Consider the following 24,155-nt stretch of genomic DNA (forward strand, 5'->3'; position numbering starts at 1 on the left):
CAACACCTTATAGAAACATACTACATTACAAAGAGTTATGACTAACCCACAACCCTTCTTCTAACATGCAGAAGAATGGGGTTTCTGGCCACACAACTAGACCCCAGAGCCTGTGCTGCTGCCTGGCAGGACATGGACAGCACCCTGCAAGCCACGGGTCCAACAGGCCAAATTCAATCATTTGCTTTTCCCCTCCTAAGGGCAATCAAGAGCTATACAGCCATCTACAAAAAGCCTAAAGGGAGCACATGCAATAGAGACTCAGAACATTAAACCCTTTTGCTTACTGGCACCCCATGTCCCTGCTTTCCTCACATCTACCTCTGGGCTCAAAAGCTCAAAATGGCATCAGGTGGCCATTTACACATGGACAAACACATGGAGTGCAATGTTTTAGGAGGTCTTACAAGCGTGACTACAAGCTAGAGATGTTATTCAAGTCACAGTAAATGGAACTGATAGACGAATGCTCATTTACTTGAAAAACCCATGTCAGCTCCGACAGCTCACTTTGTGCAACTTCCTGCTTTCTGTGATGCTCACACTTACACACTTCCAGAAGGGCCTGACAGACCTAAGAACAGATCCAGAAAAGAAGCTGATTAAAGGGCTGCTCTCCCTCTAATAGACCAAACCAACTTGTGATGCCTTCCTCACATCCTGCTAGGCAGTAGCTTTAAGGAACTCCTCTGCCATAGGGTGATGAGTGGTCATATTCCAGTTTATGGCCCCTCAACACAGGAAACAGATCCCTAACCTTCCAGTTCAAAAAACCTCCTCTTCCCCACTAAAGCATCAAGTCTCACATTAGATCTGCTTTAATTCTTTCAAATTTTCCACTTTGTTTTAAAAGCACCAAAAGCATAAAGATGCATCCATGTTACTACCTTCATTATATGCTGCACCGAGAGCTTTCCAATTACAGCTCAACTATCAAAACCATTACTGAAAACTAATACCCACGTACTCATCCATGCTGTAACCCTACCTGACTGCCAAAGTAAGAACTACAGGCTGATTAAGGCTAATGGATATAAGTGCCAAATAGTACTTTCAGCTTAAATAGACATACTCAGTTTATAAGAGCTCTACCATTGGCTTGCATTAGGCATATCTCTACCTAGTGGATGGTCAGTCAGCACAAGATGCAAACACCTTTCCTGTAGTACAAGCCAACTTTCCTTTCAAATTGTGCTTTCAGAAACCAGTTAAAGAATTTGCATTAATTAGCTCTTCTCCAGAGTGTAAGGTCTAACCATACTTAATCTAAATACCTGACATCATCGAGCTCTTCAGAGTATCATTAGAAACATGCTAGCTTAAAAGTTGAAGACTGTGTGGAGAACTTACCTAATTATACAAGTGTTTGAGTTCCTTCACAAATTTATCAAAAAGCTTGTTTTCTAGTGAGCATCCTAAGAATGCCCCAAACTCATGAGTATTTTATAGCATTTCATGGGTATATTATATACACACATACCACCACACCACCTTATTTTGTGACTTGCACACTACTCAGACTTGAAGCTTATGACTAACACCTCACTAACAGGACATGCACATTCCAGTCTGTTCTTACATATGAAAAAAATTTATAAGAAGTAGTATTTGTTCATTTCAACTAGTATCTTCTAAATATTTTGCTAATACTTTAGAAGTGGCCATGGCACAGATTGGAGGGGGGTGGGGAAGGCGAGGGGAGAGCACATACTGCACTGAAAGCAGTTCACCTCCTTTAATTAAAGGCAATACAGCATTTGTGCTTACCAGAAACCACAACATACTAAAGGCTACTGCTCAGAGAAGAACATCAGCACAGTTCTGCAGAAAAATCACAGCTTAGCAGAAGAACCGTTTCACAGGAGATACCTAAACAGATATGCTAACCTGTTGGGAAAGATACAACTTAAGCCTGTTTAACCATCTTGGCAATGCTGCTTCAGTGGTGTTTTTCCTAGGACCAGTGTTGACAAAAAACAACTTCAAAGCATTATTCCACTGCTTACACTAAACAAAACACTCCCGTTACTATCCCAACGACCTCCTCTCTGGGAGGGGGGGGGACAAGACCTGTAATATTGGTTTGGCAGTGTCTTTTCATGAACTATTACTATTACCTTGACTTCTGCAAATCAACACTCAAAAGGTGTTTTTGGAAAAACAGCCTTGTCAGATTTTTAATCCCAGGTAGGATGACCAACCTCCTGACTGCACTTTCAGTTGGGTACAGAATTTATATTCTACAACACAAAACCTCCCCAAAACTCACAAAATGCTTAGAAAATGTTATGGTTGAGCTGAAAATGAGTATTTGTCATTTTCTGCATTGATTTTTACAAGAAGCTATTGTGTATTAAAATATTTATTCTAAGAATGATTCCTCAATTTCACCTGAAATTTTCTAATAGGTGCATGTTGACTGGAGTTTCTACAGATAGGCAAAAACCCCAGAAGAAGCCAGAAAGCTGCTACAGATTAGAAAAAAGCACAGCTCCTAAACAAACCCAGGGCCCACACTACCATCCCATTCTGCTGAGTACTACACTGTGAACACAGGATCTCATCACCAGTCAGGGCCTTTTCCGTTCAAGCCTCACTCAAGAACAAACAACTTAACAGATTTAATGCAAAAATAGATCAAGCAACAACCTCATATCTCTACTCACTCCAGAAGTTAAAAAAGTTAGACCATTGGTTAAGTCATCACCCATATCTCTTGCAACCAAGTCCCTAACGTCAATCAGCACAGCCAACTCTCAGATTCTTTTCTTAACTCCTAGAAAAACAAGGCAAATAGAGGTCCAGGGATTTTTTTCTTCTTCTTTTTCTCCCTGCTCTTTCAAGAGCCTGTCCCCCTCCTCCAGGCAGCCTGCTTGCCTGGAAAAAGCTGACTTAAAGGCACACATGTTCCATTTCCTTCCCCAGGAGCTCTGCAAGTCTTTACAACTTCCTCATGCACAAGCCAGAGCTGCAGAGGAAGGAAGAAGTGAAGAACGCTTCAGTGAAGGTCCAAGGCTGATATCTCTGCCACAGGTTTAAGGGCAGACAGACAGAACAAGAATGCAGGTTGATCTTGACATTATGAAGACCTCTACAGAAGGAGCAGGTGTTCCTCACTCACCCAGGTTGTGTTTCTGAGGGGAGGGAGAGGGAAGGCAGAAGGGGCTGCTTTTCAAAACTTCAAGGAAATTTCAGCCCTGCTTGCATGCAAGAACTTGTCTGCTGCAAGCAAAAGCTATTCCAGCATGTAAAATTATAAAAGCACCCCTCCTATAAGCCCTCATTTTTCATTTGAGAAGTACCATTGGCATGGTGAGTCCTAAACAAAAGCCTTCCCTTTGGAAACCAGGGCCAAACAATCCCATTTTGTCAGGAGCGTTGCGTGGAAGGCTGGGCTGGAGTACTGCAAACATGGGCAGCACAGAACAGAAGCAGTTGAGCAACTTTAAGCCTCCTATTTGAGAGCAATTACTGAAGTTATACTCCTCTTGGCCAAGTCACAAAAGCAGAATGATGTTTACAAGCTTTGGAGCCTGACTGCTCTTTGAGGGGAGCAGTTTATGGGTTGCCCCACCTCACAGTCTTTAGGAAGTCTTCAAAATGTGGGGAGGTGGGGAAGGGTGAGAGGGGGTGTATTTTCTGCCATGGTTAACAGCCTGACATCTCCACCTACATGTGCTTAAACACCTCATTCCTCTCCTCCCCCAAACCAGCACAGTCAAAACTGGAGGGGTGTGTACACGTGTGTGTGCGCATATGGGGGTGGCAGGGAGAAATCAAGATGTCTAGACTATTAAGACATTTCATTGGAAAAGGAGCACAAATAAAAACAACAACAGGTGAGTAAGTTAGAAATGGTCTCAGAGTTAATACTTAACACCCAGGTAGGGACTCACCACCTTCAGCTGAAGAAAATTACCCAGCAACTGGGTGGAAGAATCTTACCACCAACCAGCTGTATGCATCTATATGAATGCAAAGATATAAACAACTTCAAGGAGGAACTCAAAGGGATATTATAACATCTATTTGGCAGCACGCAGGGCTTTGTGAAACAGAAGAATAGCGTGCTTCTCTCCCAAGTATATCAAACTACCAGATCATGATGTACATTACCAGATGATACGTCTATAGGAAAATCTTCAAGTGAAGGTTTGGAGGTACTTGGATCCTGCTGCAGTGGCAGAACACAACCTCAGAGACAGTCTTGATATATCACAGGACAGCAAATTGTTCATCTGTGCAGAAAAACTACCAGAAAAACCTACAAGGTTCTGGTAACTTAGTACCTTTGGCAGAAACTCAAAGAACATCTCAGCTGATTTAACTTTGTGACAAGTCTCAGACACAGTATTTGTTCCCATCACCTTAGTACTGAACTTAAACCCTGAACTTCCATTGCACCCTCCACCAGAGAACTGCTGCAGACAGAGCATCCTTCTCCTCCACTAAGTAGGAAGCATGCACCTCGTTTTTACAGTGCCAGAAGCAAGTCACTAGCTTCTTATTTAGAAAAGCTGCAGGAGATCTGTCCAGCCAGTAGTCCTGCAAAGATTTGCATGAAGAAAAGCTGCTAGCTACTACTCTTACCTTCACAGGACACTGCAGAGGTTCTAGAAGAGCCCATTCCTATTCTAAACCAGTGCCTTTCACCATTGCATGCGTAGCAGTAATGCTAGTCTTGCAGAATAGAAGCTATAAAAAGCATGGACAGGAGTTGCTATCTGTTATTCATGCCCACCCTAGTCCATCCTTCATTCCCTGAATCCATCATATACAAGTCTCCTGGAGTACAGCAGAGATTAAGTTCCACCTCTGAAATCTAAGCAGTCATTTGCAGTCACTTAAATTTGAACAAATGCCACATGATTAGCTTCCAAACTATTTATTTCCCTTATAGTTTCAGAATTAAGCAAAAATAAATCAGCGAATACTTAACGACTCAAGCACAAATGGTCCTGCAATACCTTGCTATTGCCAAGGTTTTCCAGAAAAAAATGCATATTAATTTTTAATGCCAATCCAATCCCACTGATTGGTTTTGCTGAAACACTTCTATCTCACTGCAAGTGCCTTCTGCCTGTGTCACCTCTAGACACCTCCTGTATATAAGCCTTTGTATTTGTTTATAAAACTAAATGCATCAAGAGTAACATAGAAAAAGCATAGAAAAAACAATTTAATCTTAGGTGAATGATCAGTAACTCCCATGCAAGCAATGACAGTGTTAGTCAGAACTCCTCAGCCTGGAAGAAAAGAGGACTGAAGTATGTAGCTCTGTAGACTTCTGCTACAAAAGGCCCAGGATTTGTTTAGCAATAGACTGTCCATTTTCTTGTCAATGACGAGACAAGACCTGCAGGTCCAGTTAAGCTAACATAAGCCATGCTCAGGAACAGAGAAGTGAGACAAGATGGCACTTCATGCAAAGCCTGGCAATGTTACATAGGTTGCCTAGGGATGAAGCAGGTGAAAGCTTTGTGGGTCCAAGGAGAAACTGCCACAAGCACTTCAGAGAGACCAGTCACAACTAGTCAACGATTCCTGTTTGAAAAAAAAAAAAAAAAAAGGCTTAATAGAATTTAAAGAAAATTTTATCTATCTTTGCACTGTCCTTATCTTACAAAAGTATTTGCTTACATTCCCTGAAATCTAGTTTCAACCAGTAGATGTGTTGTTCCAAAACAAGTATTCCACTTTTTCTGATGGCTGACATTAAAGCAAGAGACTATTAAAGAAGCCTTTACAATGTAAAATTGTGCAGGCCTGCCTAAGTCAGTGTCTATCCTAAGGTAATCAAAATCATGACGAAGGAATAGTTGAGGAAAAAATGACAGGAAAAAAACAGAAAACAGTTCTGAATTAGATTTACAATTACACCTCAAAACTCCTCTTTGAAAGCTATAACATCTGAGAGGTAGTAATTAAAAAATCTAATTAAGATTCTCCTTTCTGCAATACTGAAATGCCACATCAAATTAGGACTATTCCAGAAGTCAAACCATGTACACAGCACATCCGTAACAAGCTGTATGACATGTTGCAACATACACTGAAATGCTACTCAGAAAAAATGATGCGCTGAGCTACAGCTACTAACAGGGAGATAGCAATATCTGGAAAACTTTTCCTGGGGAAAAAAGTAATCTAGATAGTCTTTTAAGAACAATTAAGTGCAGCCTGGGTGGTACAAAGCAGAACATACTATCATCCAACACAAGGTAAAAGAAATGCACAAACGAAACAAGCACTTATTAACTAGCTGACAATTGACAAGTGTCAAGTGAAATACTAAGCTTACTGACTTCATAGCAGTTTTTGACATAAAACTGTCAACATATAGGATAAAAACCCTGTTTTAACTATGGAAGACCCAGGATATTTCTGGGGGAAGGCCACAGTGAGAAACACAAAAACCTTCACGCAGAAGCATACCTTCGATAATTAGGCAATCAATCTTCAAACTTCAAGTATTGTATTTGCACCGGTCAGAAACAATTCCCTCCTGGTTTCCATGTAACACAGGCGAAGGCTTGTGCCATTTCTAGTCACTAACTCCACAGTGACTGAAGCAGCAAGTGCCACCTACATTACAAGCTGGGCCTACCAGTCTCTCAACAACCACTCTAAGCAATAACACTGCCGTCAGAACCAACACCTGTATTTGAGGTAGGGGCACAGAAGAAAGGGTGAAGATTAAGTTCGTGTGACTGGCAAGAGAGCTGTGAAGGCAAAAGCACCTGTGACAGTCTAGAAATACCAGCTAACTAGAGAAAACAATTAGAACTTTAAAGCTGGAAAGGAAAAAAAAGTCAGAGACCTGCTGCAGAAGTTTCCCTAACGAGGTGGTTCCCTCTGATGCATCTGCAAGGCCCTCTGGACCTGCCCCAGCAGCATCAGTCACTGTAAGCTCAGTCCAAGGCTGGGACTTCAGAGCCATAACTTGAGCCAAAAGTAAGAAAATTTTCAGTGACCTGAGGAAACACATAAGTCAAGCAGAACAGAGGGTGGGGAAGTAGGAATTAGGGCATCCCAGGCCTGTCAGAGCCTTACCTGTAGAGATCTTATTTCACAATTTGATTTAAACCTTTGCACACTGCCCAGTAATGAAAAAATACCCTGAACAACAATATTTTGATCAGTACCCACAGAAAGTCTCCAGAGACTTCCAGAACTCAACACCATTCAGTAGCTCAGTAAAACTGCTTTTCTTCCACATGAAGGAAGCCCACCCCACCACATGCTTTCCAATCTGCAACAAAAGCTTAACAGATTTTTTGCTTTCATCTATTATCACCTCCAAAGAGGTGATCCTAAGACCCACTGAAGAGTGGACTTGTGTCCAACAAAAAGCTTCGGGGATGGGAAAAAACAAGTCTCAAAAAGAGACAATTTCTCCCAATTGTTCTCTCTTCTGCAGATGCCATAGCACTGCAAAGCTTTGCTTGTGAATAGCAGCTGTGGAAGCACAATCTACACTACCAAGAAGCACATGTACAAAGTAAAATTCTCCTCAAAACAATGTAGTATTAAAACCATCCCACTGTTGTTTAGCTTTAATCCTGATGATCTGTTGAAACAATGATGAGCACAGGGCACGAAGGAGCTAATGCAACCAGTAACTGCATACCAGGGCTCAGCAGAGGCATTAGCCACCCTTACTACTGCCTTCTGCCAGTTAATTTACTTAACACACTTAACCTTTGGGGAATCTGATTAAAAGTCAACCAATATATGTGCACAATTTGCATTGGCACCTGCCTCTCAAACAAGAGAGCCCAGTGTAAACTCCCCAGATTTCATGTCTTTGTGATGCTCTAGAGAGCAGGAAAAAAAACACAAGGAAAATGAAACGTACTCCACTGGGAATCAACCCAGCAAACCTGCTAGAACCTCAAGCCATAGCCTTCCCTTCCATCCTACTTAAGGAGAACACAAGGTGTTTATTTTCAATTGAGATTAGAAACAGTTTAAATCAGAAATTATACACCAAAGAGAATGTTTCACAGCAAATGTTTCTCCACTAGTACCTGAATTTAGTGGACAAAAAAAATAAGTCTTTGACTTGGCAGAAAACACTGTTTTAGAAATAGGGTCACAGGACTATGTTCCAATATACATTTGCCTTTTATGTAAAAACTATTTCTTAAATACTTTCAAACGTCACAGCTATTAAGATATAGCCCTCTGTACCACAGCCAAAGCCAGCACTGGGAGTTTCCAGAAATTCACTGAGTTAATCTAATAGCAAAGAACAGAAGGAAGTATTGATGAAATTAGAGAATGGAGAAAAAAGCCTTTTAGAAAGAGACGTGCGCAAACACAACACACTGCAGTCAGGTATCCTCTTAACAGCATTTTATTAGATTTAAGTTGAGGCTTTCAGCCTCACTACCACCTTTGAAGGTGGCAAACTTGATATTAACCAAGTATCCATGACCTACTCCTTCCTTAAAGTTCTGGAAGAAGTCCAAGATAAATTAAGCCCCATTATATGTACACTTTCTTGTTGCATTAATGAAAACGTACCTAGATTGTCTCTTTTGAAGTGTATGCATCAACTATGAAGACCCATTAATGGCTGGTGCAAGCCTTGTTTTATGCTAATATTTAGAATTCAAGAGATGAACTAGTAATTAATACTGCTCTTCCCCTCCCCTCTGCACTCCATGTGGCATGGATATTAGTGTCCTCTGGGCACTTCAAGCCATACATCATTACAATTTCAACTTGAAGTCAAGAGGGAATTAAACTAACTATGTAATAACATACTTTAATTATTGTTCTAAACACAGAACACCTGCATGCACTCTTTTGTATTGCAAATACACATACTAAGAAGGTAGGCAAATACAGGAAAGATAGATATGCCCCCAAGTTCTATGTATGCAAAGTTCCTAGGAATAAAGAGTATTTTAATCTTAACCCTTTTAAATAACATTAGCTGCTGGTAGCACTGCAGTCTTCTTCATTTATGAAAAGGCAAGTGCCCACAAAACCAATTCAAGCTAATGAGACAGGATGTCTTGCCCTAGGAAGAGGAGAGGCCCATGCTCAACCTCTGCTCCGTTCCTAAGGGAGCACAGAGATTAGGGCACCATTTTTTTTTTTTTTTTTTTTAAAAAAAAAAAGTTCTCTTCAACTCCTACCAATCTTACCCAACCAAATCCTATTAATTCTAGAGCTAGCTGTGCAGTACCAGCCACGTTTGAAAGACACATGGACAAAGGCTTAGCTGGCCCCCAGTGATGGCAACAAGTGACTGACCAAGCATTCATACAACTCCAAACAAGATGCATGATTGTCCTCCAACAGTATTTGCTCTGAGTTCAGATCTAGCCATAGGCCTCTTCACTGAAAGGAAGAAACATCCAGGTCTTATTGTGTAGCTGACATAGCAATATATCAGGTCACTTTGAACTCCCATTTGATTGTAGAGTTCCTCACTGACAGTTTCAGGAATTGTGGCAGACGGCGTAACATGCTTGTGCTTTCCTTCATTTCAGCCTCAAACTGAACACCAGCTCAAATTTGAATTTCTATGCATGCTAAGAAAGCTGGCTGAGAACATGAAACACCTTGATTTCAACACCATAGGTAGCTGCTCACCTTGCCTTACATCCTTCTCAATTATTTGCACCAGGACACTGCATACATAACCAAAGCTCTATCCATATCCCACTGTTCTCCATATGAAAGTAGTCTGACCAGACAAGTAAGAGTTCCCACTACAAGAGGGCACAAATTCTTTCAGAGATCAACCCACAGGATTTGAAGGAAGGATTAAACAGGGATTCTTCACTCAGACACGCACATGTAGTTACGCATGCACAGGAACACTAGTGTCTAGTTTATAAACATGTTCCTGAAACAAACACTTGGTTCACATTCCAGTAGCAGCACTGAATCTTATGAACACTATTTTGTAGCTACAGTAAATCTTAATCACACTCTCGGCACCAACCACACTATGCTGTATTTAGATACTATTAAAAACCATCTGCTTACAGCAGCAAATAGATAGAGCATACAACAGTATAGTAAGTCTACAATTCAAGGTACTTATTTGAATATATAGCATCCTGAAGTCCATCAACCCCACTAACAAAAAAGCACCAGAACTCCAATATCTTATCATATTTTTCAAGTTAAGGTATAGTGGAGTAGATTTGATATAGCTTTGTTATTACAGATCACCAAAAACACAAATTGGCAGTCCTTTGGAAGGAGAGCTTTGAGCACATGGAACTCATGAAAGCAGGCACTTGTTAATTAAGAGTGCTTCCCCATTTTTTTCCTTCTCCTCTCCAACAGAGATCTGGAAGCTATGAAAGGGAGATCATCTCAGCAAGTCCTCAAATTCATTTCATTGTTGACCCCTAGTTACTTCTCTGGGGTAGCAATGTTACAGCTTTCTTCGTAAGGATGAATATCCACAGAGAAAAGAACAAGGCAACATAAAGACAATCAAAATTAAAAGAACTATTTAAATATAATATTAAGTTTATTTTGCTAGTCCAAACCAGGATTCCTAACTCAAGAATGCATACAAATGAATAATTCTCAGTTTCTTCAGCAGTTTCACTTGTCACCAGTTCCTCTGCCATTCTGTCCAAATCCCTTGGCAAGCCAAAGTTTTGCAGACTTCCATGTCTTGAAAGTCCATCCCAAGGTCTTGGGGACATACATACTATCGCTGATAGCAGGCTGCCACAAGTCAGACAGTCTCCTGCCAGTTAAAGCTTATTTTATTTACCTTCCAGTTGCAGCAATCTGGGAGCAGATATGAACAGCTACTGATATTCACCATCATGTTCTTCTCTTAAAGCCTGGTGACAGTAATATTCCAACAGTCCACAGCTATGTAAGTCCTGTGTACTTTTTCCTAAGTGCTGTGTACTTAGGAAAAAGAGGTATTTGAATTCTGGGAATTACCTCTTAAGAGCTGCCACCAGCTACATTTGAGCAACCATTTTACCTTTTATCTTGGAAAGCAAGAGGAGATGTTAAGTAACTAAAAGCTACACAACCCTGAAGTTTGTCATTAAGCTGTGGTGACATCAGAACACACCTGAGGAGCACTAAGTCACTGAAAGCCAACATTCAGCATGCAAGTCTGAACATTACAGTTTCTCTACTTATTAGAAAGTGGTGAAGCGAAAGAGAAATTGCTGGTCTCTGTGGATCAACCAGGGAAACAATATTCAGTTCAAAGGTCTTAAATACAACACTACAACACTTTGGGCCTATATGTAAATATATGGTTTAAACAACAACTTGTAAACAGAAGAGATGCTATCCACTTCTTGTTGTGTAGAACAAGAGTCATTAGCAGAGGCTTGTAGATGGCTATGCTTGGTCTTAGCAGTCCAAGTGAACATGGTCTGATTTGGAGACTTTGCTGATTGCATGCAGCCAGTTACAGTAAACTCCATGACATATGATAAGGAAAATCACGTTGTTTTTAAACATAAAAAATTAGAACTATCAAAACCACCACAACAACAAAGTCTTTGTGCAAGGTGCAGTAGCAAGGAACTGCCACTGAAATCTCTAAAGCAGTAGCACAGGTTACCAAAACGGTACTATTCAAATTGTCTTTAGCCACTGGAAAGAACAGCAAATGGTACCCAAAATTGCACACTGTTAACTTCTACTTCAGTCTTTATTAGAATACATCAATAATTAAGCTTCTTATGTATTTAACTTACTGCCTGCCTAAAGCACATGCCAGTCAAGCCTTCCAAGCATCAACAAGCTCTGTAATTAGAATTTAAGTTCTCCAGCTAGCAGCTAGGACTTTTAACTTTTAAAATGTAGGCTGTTTTAAGATAAGACATTTCAACTTTACAGAATTATAAACAGAATTACACATACTCAGAAAAAAAAGACCAAAATGATTACACTTTGTGTTTTAAGTTAACAGCCAGCTCATTCAGTATTTCATTACAATTTGCATGTACTGCTTCAGGAGTACCAAAAGCTAGCATTTTCTACTAATTGTATGATACTGCATCAATATTAATACTGCCTACTCATCGAAAACCTGGAAATGTTAAGTTTATCCAATTTTAACTTTAGATGCTTCTTTACTTAAGCTGGTATGTTCAGAGTACTAGAAAGCACACAGACTAGAGAACTAGTGGACCATCTGGAAGTAGAAGCAGCACTGCAAGAAGCATTTAAGTGTAGTAATAATCAAATAATAATGTACTGAACAAAAAACATCAGAAGACATCCTGCTGGGAACAAGATATATACAATCAGGACTTTCAAGCCCGAAGCAGGATGTAAACAGATTGCAGTTTATGTACTAATACTCCAGTCTTATCTCAGATTTAAAAAAACTTCAGAGAACGAGCACCTGTGCATCTGTCCAAGGGGCATATAATTGGTTACTCAAGGACTATTAGGCTGTTCCTTAGCAACCTCTGCAAGCTCTAATCAAGTAAGACTAAGATTGTCATTTAGCCTTCAAATGCCATGCCCCTTCCATCTAATATAGCATTTTAACTACTGCTGAGGAGCACACAGTGATTTGAACTACAGATAAAATCCACGCTATGTTTTTCAGTTGAGAGTTACCAGGAAATCTTAATTTAAAATATGCTTTTTAACTTAGTATCCAAAACAGCAATCGATAAAATACATCATCAATTTTCATCCTCTCTATACGCAGTAATAGCTAACTACAGTTCTCAAAAATCACCTTGGAGATAAAGTTTAGTAAATGAGCACAAGCTGTAGCTCAACTACCAAGCAGTGTTTTATAATGATAAACCATTCCCCGAATATAATTACAAGAGAAGAGTTTAATATCTAAAGCAGCAGTAGACACATTTCAGGTAAATAGTGAGCATTTATCTCTCAGAGAGAGGTGGTATTTAAGTCTTTGGAGACGCAGAAATGCATCTATTGTGCTGCATACAAAGGATTTCTCCAAACATCACTGAACAGAACTCTAGCTACCAGAGCCAAAGGAATCTGAATAACTAGGAAAATAAGAGTAACTTAACTGTTCAGTCCTGGACCAGCTTCATTGTTCTTCCTTATCCACACACATACTATAGTTTCCACTCAAGATTACTTGTAAAGTTTTATATACAATTTTTCCTTAGATAGTAAGCAAAGGCACCAAGCATCCATGACTGATCCAGTAAGAGCCACTCCTCCCTGGCTCAAGGTGATGCACCAGGGAGCCACTGTAAACCCTACAGCCACATGTGTTCCTTCAGCTCTCACTGGGTGTACAGCAGAGGAAGGCAGTGGCTCCAGTGCACCATACTGGTGGAAGTTCAGCAGGTGCCCAACACAGCTAGCACAGATGGACCTAGTCATCCACACAGGTTCACTCCCCAGCCTTGGGGACAGCAAGGGAGGGTGATGGGGTGCTCAGATTACACGGCAACCCGCCACTCGCATGACAGCAAAACACACCGTACAAGAGCCACCAACATGACAGCACTGCTGATGATCACCTCCAGCCAAAGGCTGACCAAGTTTAGATACCTACTGACCCAGAGCCGGAGCAGCTTTCTGGCATGAAGCCCAACAAAGGCGTATCAGAGTGCTGCAGAGGAAGAGAATGGCAGCGTTACTGCCAGGAGCCACAGCAACCACCTTTGAGTATCTGGATAAACATGAAGAGGCCAGAAGCAGTGTCAGTATACCCTTATTCCTCACTCTTTGGGCTAGCTCCTCTCCTTTCAAAGCACTTTTCACAAGCTTCTTCCAGCTCAGAGGATTACTAGCAGCTGGAAGCAGAGTGGCCCACAGGACAGAAAATCGATGTGCTAGCAGGAGAGCAGCACACCCTGCCCTTCTCAGCCTCCTCTCTAGGCCAAGCAGCCCTGAACCACAGAAAGCAACACAAATAGGACCCACACAGAGTTGACAAAACATCAGCCTTGTTTTCAGAAGAGAAGGGAGGGAAGCTTCTGGGCACAGAGTAATCTAAACCTTCTGCAGATGACTAAGTGCATGATGTGATTATAGCTGCTTTATGAACTTAATAGTTTCTAAAGTATGTTCATTGCATGTATTTCAGAGCCCACACTCGCACAAACCATCACATAGAGGAAAAACAAGTGAAGGAGTCAGACTACACAGAGAGGGTGAGTTGCATTCATCTCACCTACGCAGCGACTGTGGTGTTGCTCAAAAAGAGGGGCCAGAGAGCCACCAGCCTTCAGGGACACCACCAAGTGAGACAACTCATCCACTTTACATCTGTCTTTAACACAATCCCTCCCATTCAAGAAAGACTTTGAGGCAAGTCATTAATAACTAACAGATTAAAAATGCACTAAACCATTTTTGGCACTTTTTACATCCAGAAAATGTAGGTGTTTCACATTTACGGTTTGACAGAAGCTTAATTTTTCACTGCTGCTGTGCTGGCAGCCACTGAACTCTAGCAGCATTATCTCAAATTGAGCTGGACTCGTGCAGGGAATACAGGCAGTAGCATCAGACCCAGAAGTTAGGTTTTTACAAAACAATGCTTCTCGACACCTAAACCAACAGATTTCCTTGAACTTCACTGGATCTCTCAGAAAGTCTACAATATGATGGGGCTGCAGCTCAAATAGGCCCAATATCACAAGTCCGATATAAACACACTAACTACAGTTTCACCCCCAGCCACTTATGTTAAAGACAAACCAGATCACTGAAGACTACAGCTACAAATACTCGTGTCTATAGCAGACCTTTCATATAGTCTTTTTTTTTTTTTTTTTTTTTTTTGAGAAAACAGGAGTTGGAACATCTTCAAACAGCCCAAAGCCAGAGCTACAAAGCCCCCATCATGTTGTGGTGAATGAAACACACACCATTTCTACCTCACCCTCTTCTCCACCTCGCATCCTCTAGCAAGGGGTAATCCTGACTCCTTTAACACCTATTCCATTTTCAGTGGAAGCTGTAATGCCCACATGGGCCGTGTGCTGGGGAGAGCAGCGTTTCACCCAGAGGCTGGTCAGAGCACCTTCCGGAATGAAGATCAGAGAGCTGACAAGAGGTGTCTAAGCACAGCTCTCAGCGTCTGGGAGGGAAGGTTATTTGTCTGCAAGTTTTGAATTCAGCCTCAGTGTTCCTTATAAATAAGCAAGTGTTTATCTAAGGAAGCTTTCAATGGGTATAAATAGAAGTGTTCTTTTTTCTATCTGGCCATCTCTGTGACATTCAAAAAAAAAAAAAACCAGAACTTTAAGGCATACAGGCTTAAGCAGTTACCAGAATATCACCCTCCAGGGCACATTTATTTCAAAGACATAAGAAATTCTAGATTCAGTAACATCAATGCATGAAAGATTAAGAGTGCAAAGAACATTTCTGCTTAAAAGTAGAAGACAGATTTTCTATAGTTACATGAAACTTAAGTCTTTAGGCTTTCTATTCTGGGCAAGCTGCAAATAGTTGCTGGCACACGCAGCACGCCAATAATAAATCCCTTTTTCAAAGAGCGGTTCTGAAGTGCTCACCATTAAGGCACTGATTCTTTTTTAGAGGTGACACCTGCAGCTGCTATTGAAGTCAACTGGAGTTGTCACTACTCAGCATTGCTACAGCCAGTCTCTAAAACACCGCCCAATTATATCTTCATTTAAGACAGAGCACTGCAAAACCTGCAAGCTACTCTTTGCATTGGCATAGCCCAAACCTGAAGGCATATTGTTATATAATAAATCATCCCCTCATTATACTTTTATTTCCAACCAAAAAAGCTTAAGTCAAATACAGTACTGAGCAGCTGAAAGCATATGATTCCCTGACCTGCTTCAAGACTGAGGAAATAAATATGGATTCAGAAAGTCTGCATTTTCTGATCCACAGCATTATTTGTCCCTGGGTCACACAAGGCAGGTAATGGCTTCGCACATACAAGCACTGCAGGTGCTTCTGTTAGCACAAGGAACAGTTTGCCACGCCAGTTACTACAGCAGTCCCAGAACCTATCGACAAGCCAATCTGGCAGTGAGTAACCAAGCAGCAAGTTCAGGGAGGGAAAAAAAAAGGGGGGTAGATATAAAAAAAAAAATAAATTTGTGCTATCAGCACAGACTTCCATTTAGGAAAAGAGCTAGGCTACTGGCAAATAAGACATTAATAATTCATGTAATTCGTCAATACATATAGCTTTCTACTACATTATTTTTCCATGCTGACTTCCTCTGTTAATGAGGAGTTATAATGCACTTGCATCCCACATCATTATACCAGATGGATTTTACATTTTGGCACAAGGTGATGCTCTCACTTTTATTCCCTGCCCTCAATTCTTGCTTGGGACTGTGCTTGCATGTGCTTATTAAAAAAAAAAAAAAGTTTCAACAGAGCAAAGAGCAATTATTTAGAGGCAAAGGCTGCTGAGTATCACTTGATACTATATTTGTGAAATGCTGATCATTTTCATGAAGTGTGTTACGTTTCTTTGGTGCAACTTCATCTAAGTACCTTTCTGAATTGCAAATGGTCTAATTTTAACCCGCCTAATTTGAGCACATCTGTCACGATGGGTCATCATTCAAGGCGACAGAGTGCACATCTACCCTACCAGGGAGCATGGAGTAACCTAATCCAGGATGTTTTCATTACGAAGCCTCAAGATCCTGATCTTGGGTAGTGATGTCTCTGTTAAGACAGAAGGTAGACCAAGTGTAACACTACCAGCCAAACAGAAACATACAAGCACATTTCCTACAGTCAGACTACCTAGCTCCCTGCAGGCATCAAGGATCTAGATAACATGCTTCAAGGCTAAATGCCTCCCAGGGCCTCACTACTTCCAAAATATACACAAGTTTTCAAATTAGGAATGACAGTACTTGATGCAGAAGATCATACTCAAGTAGACACCATCTAAAAATGCCAAACAGAGCACTGGACCCATTAAGCAATAAAAGCTGCAAGGTCAAATATTCTTGCTTGGGTTTTGGCAGGGGAGGGGGAACGGTTGCTTTCTAAGAAATCCAACATTTACTGCTGCAGCCAAGTTATCCTTTCAGCAGCTTTACATATTCAATGGCTCGTACTCCAGTTTATGTTTCAGCTCAAGACTGAACACTTCCAAGCATTTGGATGAGACTCACATGTGGACTGCATGTGGATGAAATCCATGCAGACTGGATATTAAATTTAAACACTTTCGTGTATTTTTAACTACCTGAAAGTTAACAGTGCTTTAGAAATGTACAGCTAAGTGTTAATAATCACACTCTAAGTAGGAAAAAATTAATATCAGCACTTACAAAAACAAAAAATGAACTGCCTAAATTCCAGTAGGGAAGGCAGAGTTACTAGAGCAAGTTGTGAGGACCCCCTGAACCTCCAGTACCCCTTCCTCAGATAGGTAAAGGGTCTTAACTAAGCATCTGTTGAGCGTCAAGAAGAAATAAAACTGCTGTTTTTTTTCCAGATACTTATCTGCAAGTCCCTGAACTCTGAAGTTCACCTGTGGAGTTCAGACAGAGAACAGAGTACTTGTGCACTGACTGTCAGTCACACCAGACTAGCAAGAACAGGGGGGCTGAGGGGAGATAATTATGCATATTGTTGTACATGATTTCAACATCCACGACTAGTCAGAACAATTCTTCTATATGACTAATTAACTGAAGTAATGAATGCCATACCAGTATTTATGGTGCAGGAAAAGCTGTGAATTCCCTGAGGGAACGAACAGGGTGGAGAAAAAAAAACACACACACACACACAAAACTCCATTTCATGCCATCTTGAAAAGATGTATTAAAAATGGTTCCACATAATGCACCTAACACAATGCCTACAGCTTTAAAACATCGTCTTCAGGAGCTGTCTAATCTCATTTATTTAGCCAAAATTTAAATTTTGGTAATATCCTGTAACTGATAACTACTGCTATGTTAGGTGTTTCTAATTTGGTCAAAAGGAAGCACTTGAAGGTGCAGTGTCCAAATAAATGGTGTCTGAATTTCTTGCCATAAAAAAATGCTTTATAATGAACCTAAGCTGTGTAAGCGATCTGAATTTATTTTTCAAAGCTATTTGAACCCTTCTGTCTTCTTTCTTTTAAAATTACACACACTTTAATTGCATCATTTGTTTGTTAACAATCTCAAAAGAACATTAAGCTGCAAGTTTTACAGCAGGAGGCAAAGAAAAAAATGTGAGGTAGGTGGGTGAAGACGACAGCTGTATTGTTCTAGCTGTTCCTCAACCTCTCCCACTGCCAGATTTCTGTGGATGATGTATCCCAAGGTAGCAATTTTAAGAACTTTTTGGCAATATCCCAAGCTCCTCTTGCAAATCAGAGATCAGACTAATGATATTAAAAAGAGACAGGAAATAGGAATAAGCTGGATAACCTTCTCTGTATCAAACCGGAGAAGTCACTGAACTCTGGTACTGCAGCTTTACAGAAAAAAAAAACCTTGTGTTTTAGAGTAAAATGCTTTACATTTTTCCCATGTGTAATAGAAAAAAAAAAAGGCAAAAAGCAGATATTTAAGATAGCCAATGCATTACAGATACGGTTAGTTTAGGACAATGTCCTATCAAACAGACATCCCTCAAGTGATTTGCACATTACTATATGAGCATCCTTAAGTGAAGGAGCTACCACTCAGGCGAGTTTCATAAGAAGTTCACATATACTAATGCTGCTTTTCATTGGGGCAGGATTCTTCAGTATTAGAAAAAAATACGTTAAGTCCTTTGGCTACTGTGCACCAAAGCTAATTTGTTTCACAAGAGAAGAACACACTTCTATGAAAAGACTACATCCATGCTGCTGTCTCATTTGGGTACAAAGAGATAATTTGGAAATTGCCCCAGTAATTGAAATATAACCCAGGAACCCCATCTACTTAAAAAAAGCAAGTTGTTAAACTAACATTACTGTTAAGCCTCTTCTTGTAGACTCTATATGGCTTATGTACAATTGTGACAAAGATGCTGCATTCCCCATCAGACTGAACATCCACAATTCAAGAAACTACAACCTATAGGAGGGACTTCTTTCCTTAAGTGCCTCTGCAGAGTGCGATACACGGACTGCTTTTAAAAGTACAGCTACTCCACAGCTTATTTTTAGAATCAAGGGTGGGCAGGGAGAGTATTCAGTAAACCTTCCAGAAATCAGCCAGCCACCCACTAGACTGCAGTGGCACTGTTTAAATAAATTACAGGCTGGTTTGCAACAGCTGCAAAGACACGGCAGAACAACAGTCAGAGACTTCAACTCCTGTAAAACGCTGGGGGCAATAATACCAGAAACAACAGCAGGCATGGTATTGTAAGCTAGAGACACTGTGGTAATCTACCTGCAAGAGGGAGGTCAAACAGGCCTTTCTTAGGACTCGATGAGCACAGAACAACAATATCCGGCAGCTGCAAGGTAGGAATGCGCTTATTCCAACACAGTAAAAAACAAAGACGGCTGGGCTTAGGGACCTGCACTGTAAGGATTATCCAACTCTCCTCCTGTTTCAAGTAGCAATGCTAGAAACCAGCGAATTATAAGTGTGACTTCAGCTGCCTCTACTTCCTCGTGCAGATAACATGTAAAGTTTGAGGTGCTAATGTTACTGAAATCTCCTACTTAAAAGAGGAGTTTATGATTTCACCAAGCCCATATTACACGGTCAACAAAGGAGAAAGAATTTTAATTTTCCCTTTGATCTTATAACTTAAGAGCAGAGTTCCAAACACCCTGTTTTCTTTATGGTATTGACTATACCTGTTAACAGCAACCTTTCTTATTTCAACAGGCCTCTGGACAAACAAAGGCAATGAAAACACTCCAACTTGGCAATGAGAACACAGAGCATCTGTGCAGAGAAATTAATAGTTTGTGCAAATTTATTCGCCACCTAATTTGAGCAAAACCCCAACCTCTGCATGGTGTAGTTAATGTGAGGTGTGTGAGCATCAGGACAGAGGGTCCCTGGTAGCACAGCAAGTTTTAAGTGTCTGTAGTGAAGCGGTTTCCTTTCCAAAATGAAACAAGCGAGCATTTTCCCCACCCGGACAGTTCCTAGCAGCAATTTCCAAGATAACAAAGCTCCTGCAGCCTGCCCACCTCCAGAGACCGCTGCGGGCCACCCCGTTTATTAGCCACCAGGTGCTCAATGCAACCTGTGGGTACCAGGGCCAGCATAAATCACCCTGATAACCCTGATATCACCGTGATAACTTATCTCCCTGCCCAGCTGGGGCACCTGGCCATCCATACCCACACCTCAGCACTCCACCACCTGCCTGCTCAGAATGGCTACGGGCAGCAGCTGTGCTGCCCCGGGGGGCAGCTACGAGCCTGGGGGGGTGCCCCTAAACACCCCTGAGGCAGGGGGGCACACAGCCAGGACCTGAGGGGTCCCCCCATGCCATGCCCACGCATAGGGGCGCAGGGGGCTGAGCCCCGTGAGGAAATGGCGGGCGGGGAGCGCACCGGGACCCCCCTCAGCGCTGAGGAGGGGGGCGGCTCTCACCCTCCCCTCCTTCCCCAGCGCTCCGTACGGCGGCTGCCAGCCCCCATCCCTGAGGGGACAGCCGCTGTGTGTCCCCCCCCCCACACACACACACACATACACCCCGGGGCGGCGCCTCCCGCCCCTCCCAGCCCCGCTCCAACGGCCGCCGCGGGGGCGGGCGCGGCTCCAGCAGCACGGCCGCGAGCAGTGGCAGCAGCACCAGCAGCAGCAGTGCCAGCAGTGCGCGCAGTACCAGCAGCAGCAGTGCCAGCAGTACCAGCATTGCCCCGGGAGGGGCGGCCGCTCGCGCGCCCTTCGCGAGCCGCGGCACGCGCCCCGCGCCCCCACCTGCGCCGCCCTCCGGCGCCCCCTGCCGGGGGCAGCCCCGCGCTCCGACCCGCCGGGATCGTTACCATGATTATCGTATTATTTTTAATTAATTTTTTCGTGCTGTCCGCCCCCACCACCACCACCGCGCTTTCTCGGGGATCCCGTCAAGCGGGACACGCAGTGCCCGCTCCCCACCCTCTCTGCCTCGGGTATGGAGCGCGTCCCGCAACCTGCCGCCCCCGAGCCGCACAGCAATAATAATAATAATAGAAAAATAAATTAATAATAATTAAAGCAGAGGTGGGAGAGGCGGCGACCTACCGGCCACGCGAACTGGAAGGGGATAACGATCCTGCCCGTCTCGGGGGTCCTGCCTTGATGGGAGTACTTGTTGCCGTTCAAATAAAAAATATTTCCACCGAGCACGGGGGTAGATCCGAATCCGTAGTTGCAGGGTCCGACGGGGGTGATCTTGGCCTGGTATTCCTTGAGGCAGACCTTCACGTAAGTGTCGCACTCGTCCCGGGCGCAGCCCTGGTTCTGGGGGCTCTTCTCGCCGTCGCAGCACTCCCCGTTGAGCAACTCTCCGTTTACATTCCGCACCGAGTTAAGCTGCAGCTCGAAATAGCCCGTGCAGCGGGACACCTAAAAATAAAAACCGAAAAAAAAAAATATAATAATAATAATTAAAAATAAATAAATAAAAAATAAGGGAGGGGGGAGACGGGCACCTGAAGGGAAGGGAATAAAAAAAAAAAAAAAAAGGGGGGTGCAACAGCTCTGCGAGCAGCACCGCGGAGCAGGACGAGAAGGGGGCGCGGAGCCCAAACACCCCCCCCACCCCTCCCCAGCACCCCCGTACCTGCAGGCAGGCGGCGAGGAGCAGCGCCAGGCCGAGAGCAGGGGCCGGGGGCCGGCGGCCGGCGCCCCCCATGCCTGCAGCTCCGCGGGGCCGCCTCAGAGGAGCCCGCCGAGCCCACCGGCCACGGAGCCGGACCCGCACCCGGACCGGCGGCCGCTCGCGGCATGGGCGGCGGGGGAGCCGCCCGCAGCGCGCCGGGGGGCGCAGGGCATGGGCTGCCGGCGGGGCCGCCCGGAGCGCTCCGCTGCCTCCTCCTCCTCCTCCTCGTCTTCTTCTTCTTCTGCCGCCGCTGCTCCGCTCGCCCTCTGTGCGCCTCGGCTCCGCGGACACCCAACAAGTAGGTGCCGGAGTGACAGCTTCATTACCCATTCGCCGCCGCGGCCGCCGCCTTCATATTAATGAGGGGGACGGGCCCGGCCCCGCGGCCGGCGGGTGGGGCCAGCGCCGCTCCCCGGGCGGCTCTTAAAGGGCGGTGGGGGGCAGCCGCCCCTCCCTATAACGCCGTGCCCTATAACGCTGTGCCCTATAGCGCCGTGCTCTGCCCCGCCGCCAGCGGGGGCTCCACGCGTGTGCGCGCACCCACGGGGGGCGTGTGTAGTCATGGGGGGGTCGCTTGTGGGGTATATGCAGTTATAGGGGGGTATGCATAGGGTATGTGCACCCCCAGCCCTGTGGGAGCGTGCACACGCAGGCAGCGAGGAGGTGTGTGCAATGGGTGATCGGGGTGGGAGCACGATGTAGGGGTATGCACGATGCGGGGTCACCCGTGGGATGCTGCGTGCCCACAGCCACGTGTAGGAGCGCTTGGTGCATGGGGGTGCTGTGGTGGAGGAGCTCACGGGGTGGGATTGCCTACAGCTGTGGAGGAGTGCATGGGGTGGGAGCACCTGTGGCTGCACGGAGGAGCAGGCACAGCCATGGAGGAGCACATGTGGTGCCTGCACCCACAGCTGTGGAGGGGTGCATGTGCCCGCGCTCGTGTAGAAACCCAAAGGGTGTGCAGGAGCACTTGTAGAGCCCCTGTGACATGTGCAGTACGCAGAGCAGATGGCCAAGTGGTGGGATCATGTCCTCCTCCTCCTCCAGTGGTGGCTCGAGCAGCTAGGAGAGTAAGCGAGCAGAGATTTCTCCTTTAGTTTAAGCACCCTGTGATTTTGATCCCTGCTGACAACTATGAAAGCTATACATCCAGACAACTGCATGCTATGGATATGCTATCAAAGCCCAGATCCCCATTTAGGACCTCGGGTTTTTCTTCTGTTCCTCTCCCTCCCCCCCTCTCCCTGTTCCAACTCCTTAGCACCGATCATCCACTGGGGCGGACAATCGGAGAACAAACAGCTCAGAAATCAAAGGGCTGTCATGTTCCCCTGCGCGGAAAACCTTTCACGGAGCCTCCCCCTGCCTTTTCAGCGCCCCGGCTGCCCCCCGTCCCTCCAGCAGCCAGCCGGCACGCTGCTCCTCTGCTATTCATGGCCAGCGTGCAGCTGCAGCTACTCTCCTAGGCTGACACAGCAGCAGCTGCTATGTGTGTGCCAGCTGGCTAGCTGCTCGCCGAAATCCTCTTGTCCACCCCGCTCCCCTTGCTTTCCTGCTTCCCCACCTACGGACCTGCGTCTCCTTTCCCACCCACGTCTCCGCTCGCCACAAGCTGCTGCAGTTTCCTATCACCCCCCTGTCCTGAGCCTACCCCCCGGCCGTCCTTACTCACCTCGCTTGCTCTCCGGGAAGCATCCTCTACTTTCCCTCTTATCCCTCCTGAACTCAAACAGGAGCTCTCTGAAGTGGAGCAGCAAACATTGCTTCTAATTATTTTGTGTGTCCTCTCTTTGAAACTGTGCCTGCCAACACAACTGCTTTCAAGCATTTTTATGGTTAAGATCACCTCTGGGATAACCACCTTTGGAAGAGGGCAAGGGGAGCTGAGGGAGGGCCAGCGTGCTGGTTTGATGGGATATGTTAAAGTTGCTTCGTTTTGCTAATCAGAAACTCTGCTGGGCCCTTACCATGCCCAGCTGCACCGTTTACTGGCTTGCAAATGGACAGGCAAATGCTATTTAGTTTTAATTACTTTTTCTGGTGGCTGAAGGGAAGAAGTTTCTTAGACTCGCTTTCTGCCTAATGATTATTTTGCGATGGATGGCAGCCAAAATATTTTGCAAGACAGGTATTTTGTTTGCATGTATCATCATAAACAAACATAAAACCTCATAATCTGCGTTCAGCATTATGTGGTCAATATGCCTCTGGAGGAAGACATATTTTTATCACCAAGCTAAGCAAATGTAATACAGAAGAAAGATGATCCAGGAGTTAGAGCATATGCTCAGGCTCTACGGAGCCAAGCTCGGTTACCTGCTGTATCACAGAATTTCTTTGTTACCTCGAGCACACTGCATGGTCTTTTTGTCCTTTGGTTGTGCCTTTGTAAATATTCTATGGTTCTCAAAAACTGCGGTGCCATTTTTTATTATTTATTTTTTTTCTTGCAAGAACCTGACTTCAGA

At 44.0% G+C, this 24,155-nt stretch overlaps 1 protein-coding gene across 3 annotated transcripts in view; it reads right to left on the reverse strand.

Annotated features, from left to right (window-relative positions):
- Positions 1-22,032, reverse strand: part of JAG2 (jagged canonical Notch ligand 2) — a 68,121-nt gene extending 46,089 nt beyond the window's left edge. For all 3 annotated transcript variants that reach the window (XM_084519656.1, XM_084519657.1, XM_084519655.1), the window contains exons 1-2: positions 21,649-22,032; positions 21,108-21,431 (exon numbers count right to left, since the gene is read on the reverse strand). In XM_084519656.1, the coding sequence (XP_084375782.1) occupies positions 21,108-21,431; positions 21,649-22,017 (693 nt within the window). In that variant the 5' untranslated portion in view covers positions 22,018-22,032. The remainder of the gene's footprint in view (positions 1-21,107; positions 21,432-21,648) is intronic.
- Positions 22,033-24,155: the final 2,123 nt, after the last annotated feature.

Source organism: Aythya ferina (assembly GCF_964211825.1).
Source record: "Aythya ferina genome assembly, chromosome: 5".
Classification (NCBI taxonomy): domain Eukaryota; kingdom Metazoa; phylum Chordata; class Aves; order Anseriformes; family Anatidae; genus Aythya; species Aythya ferina.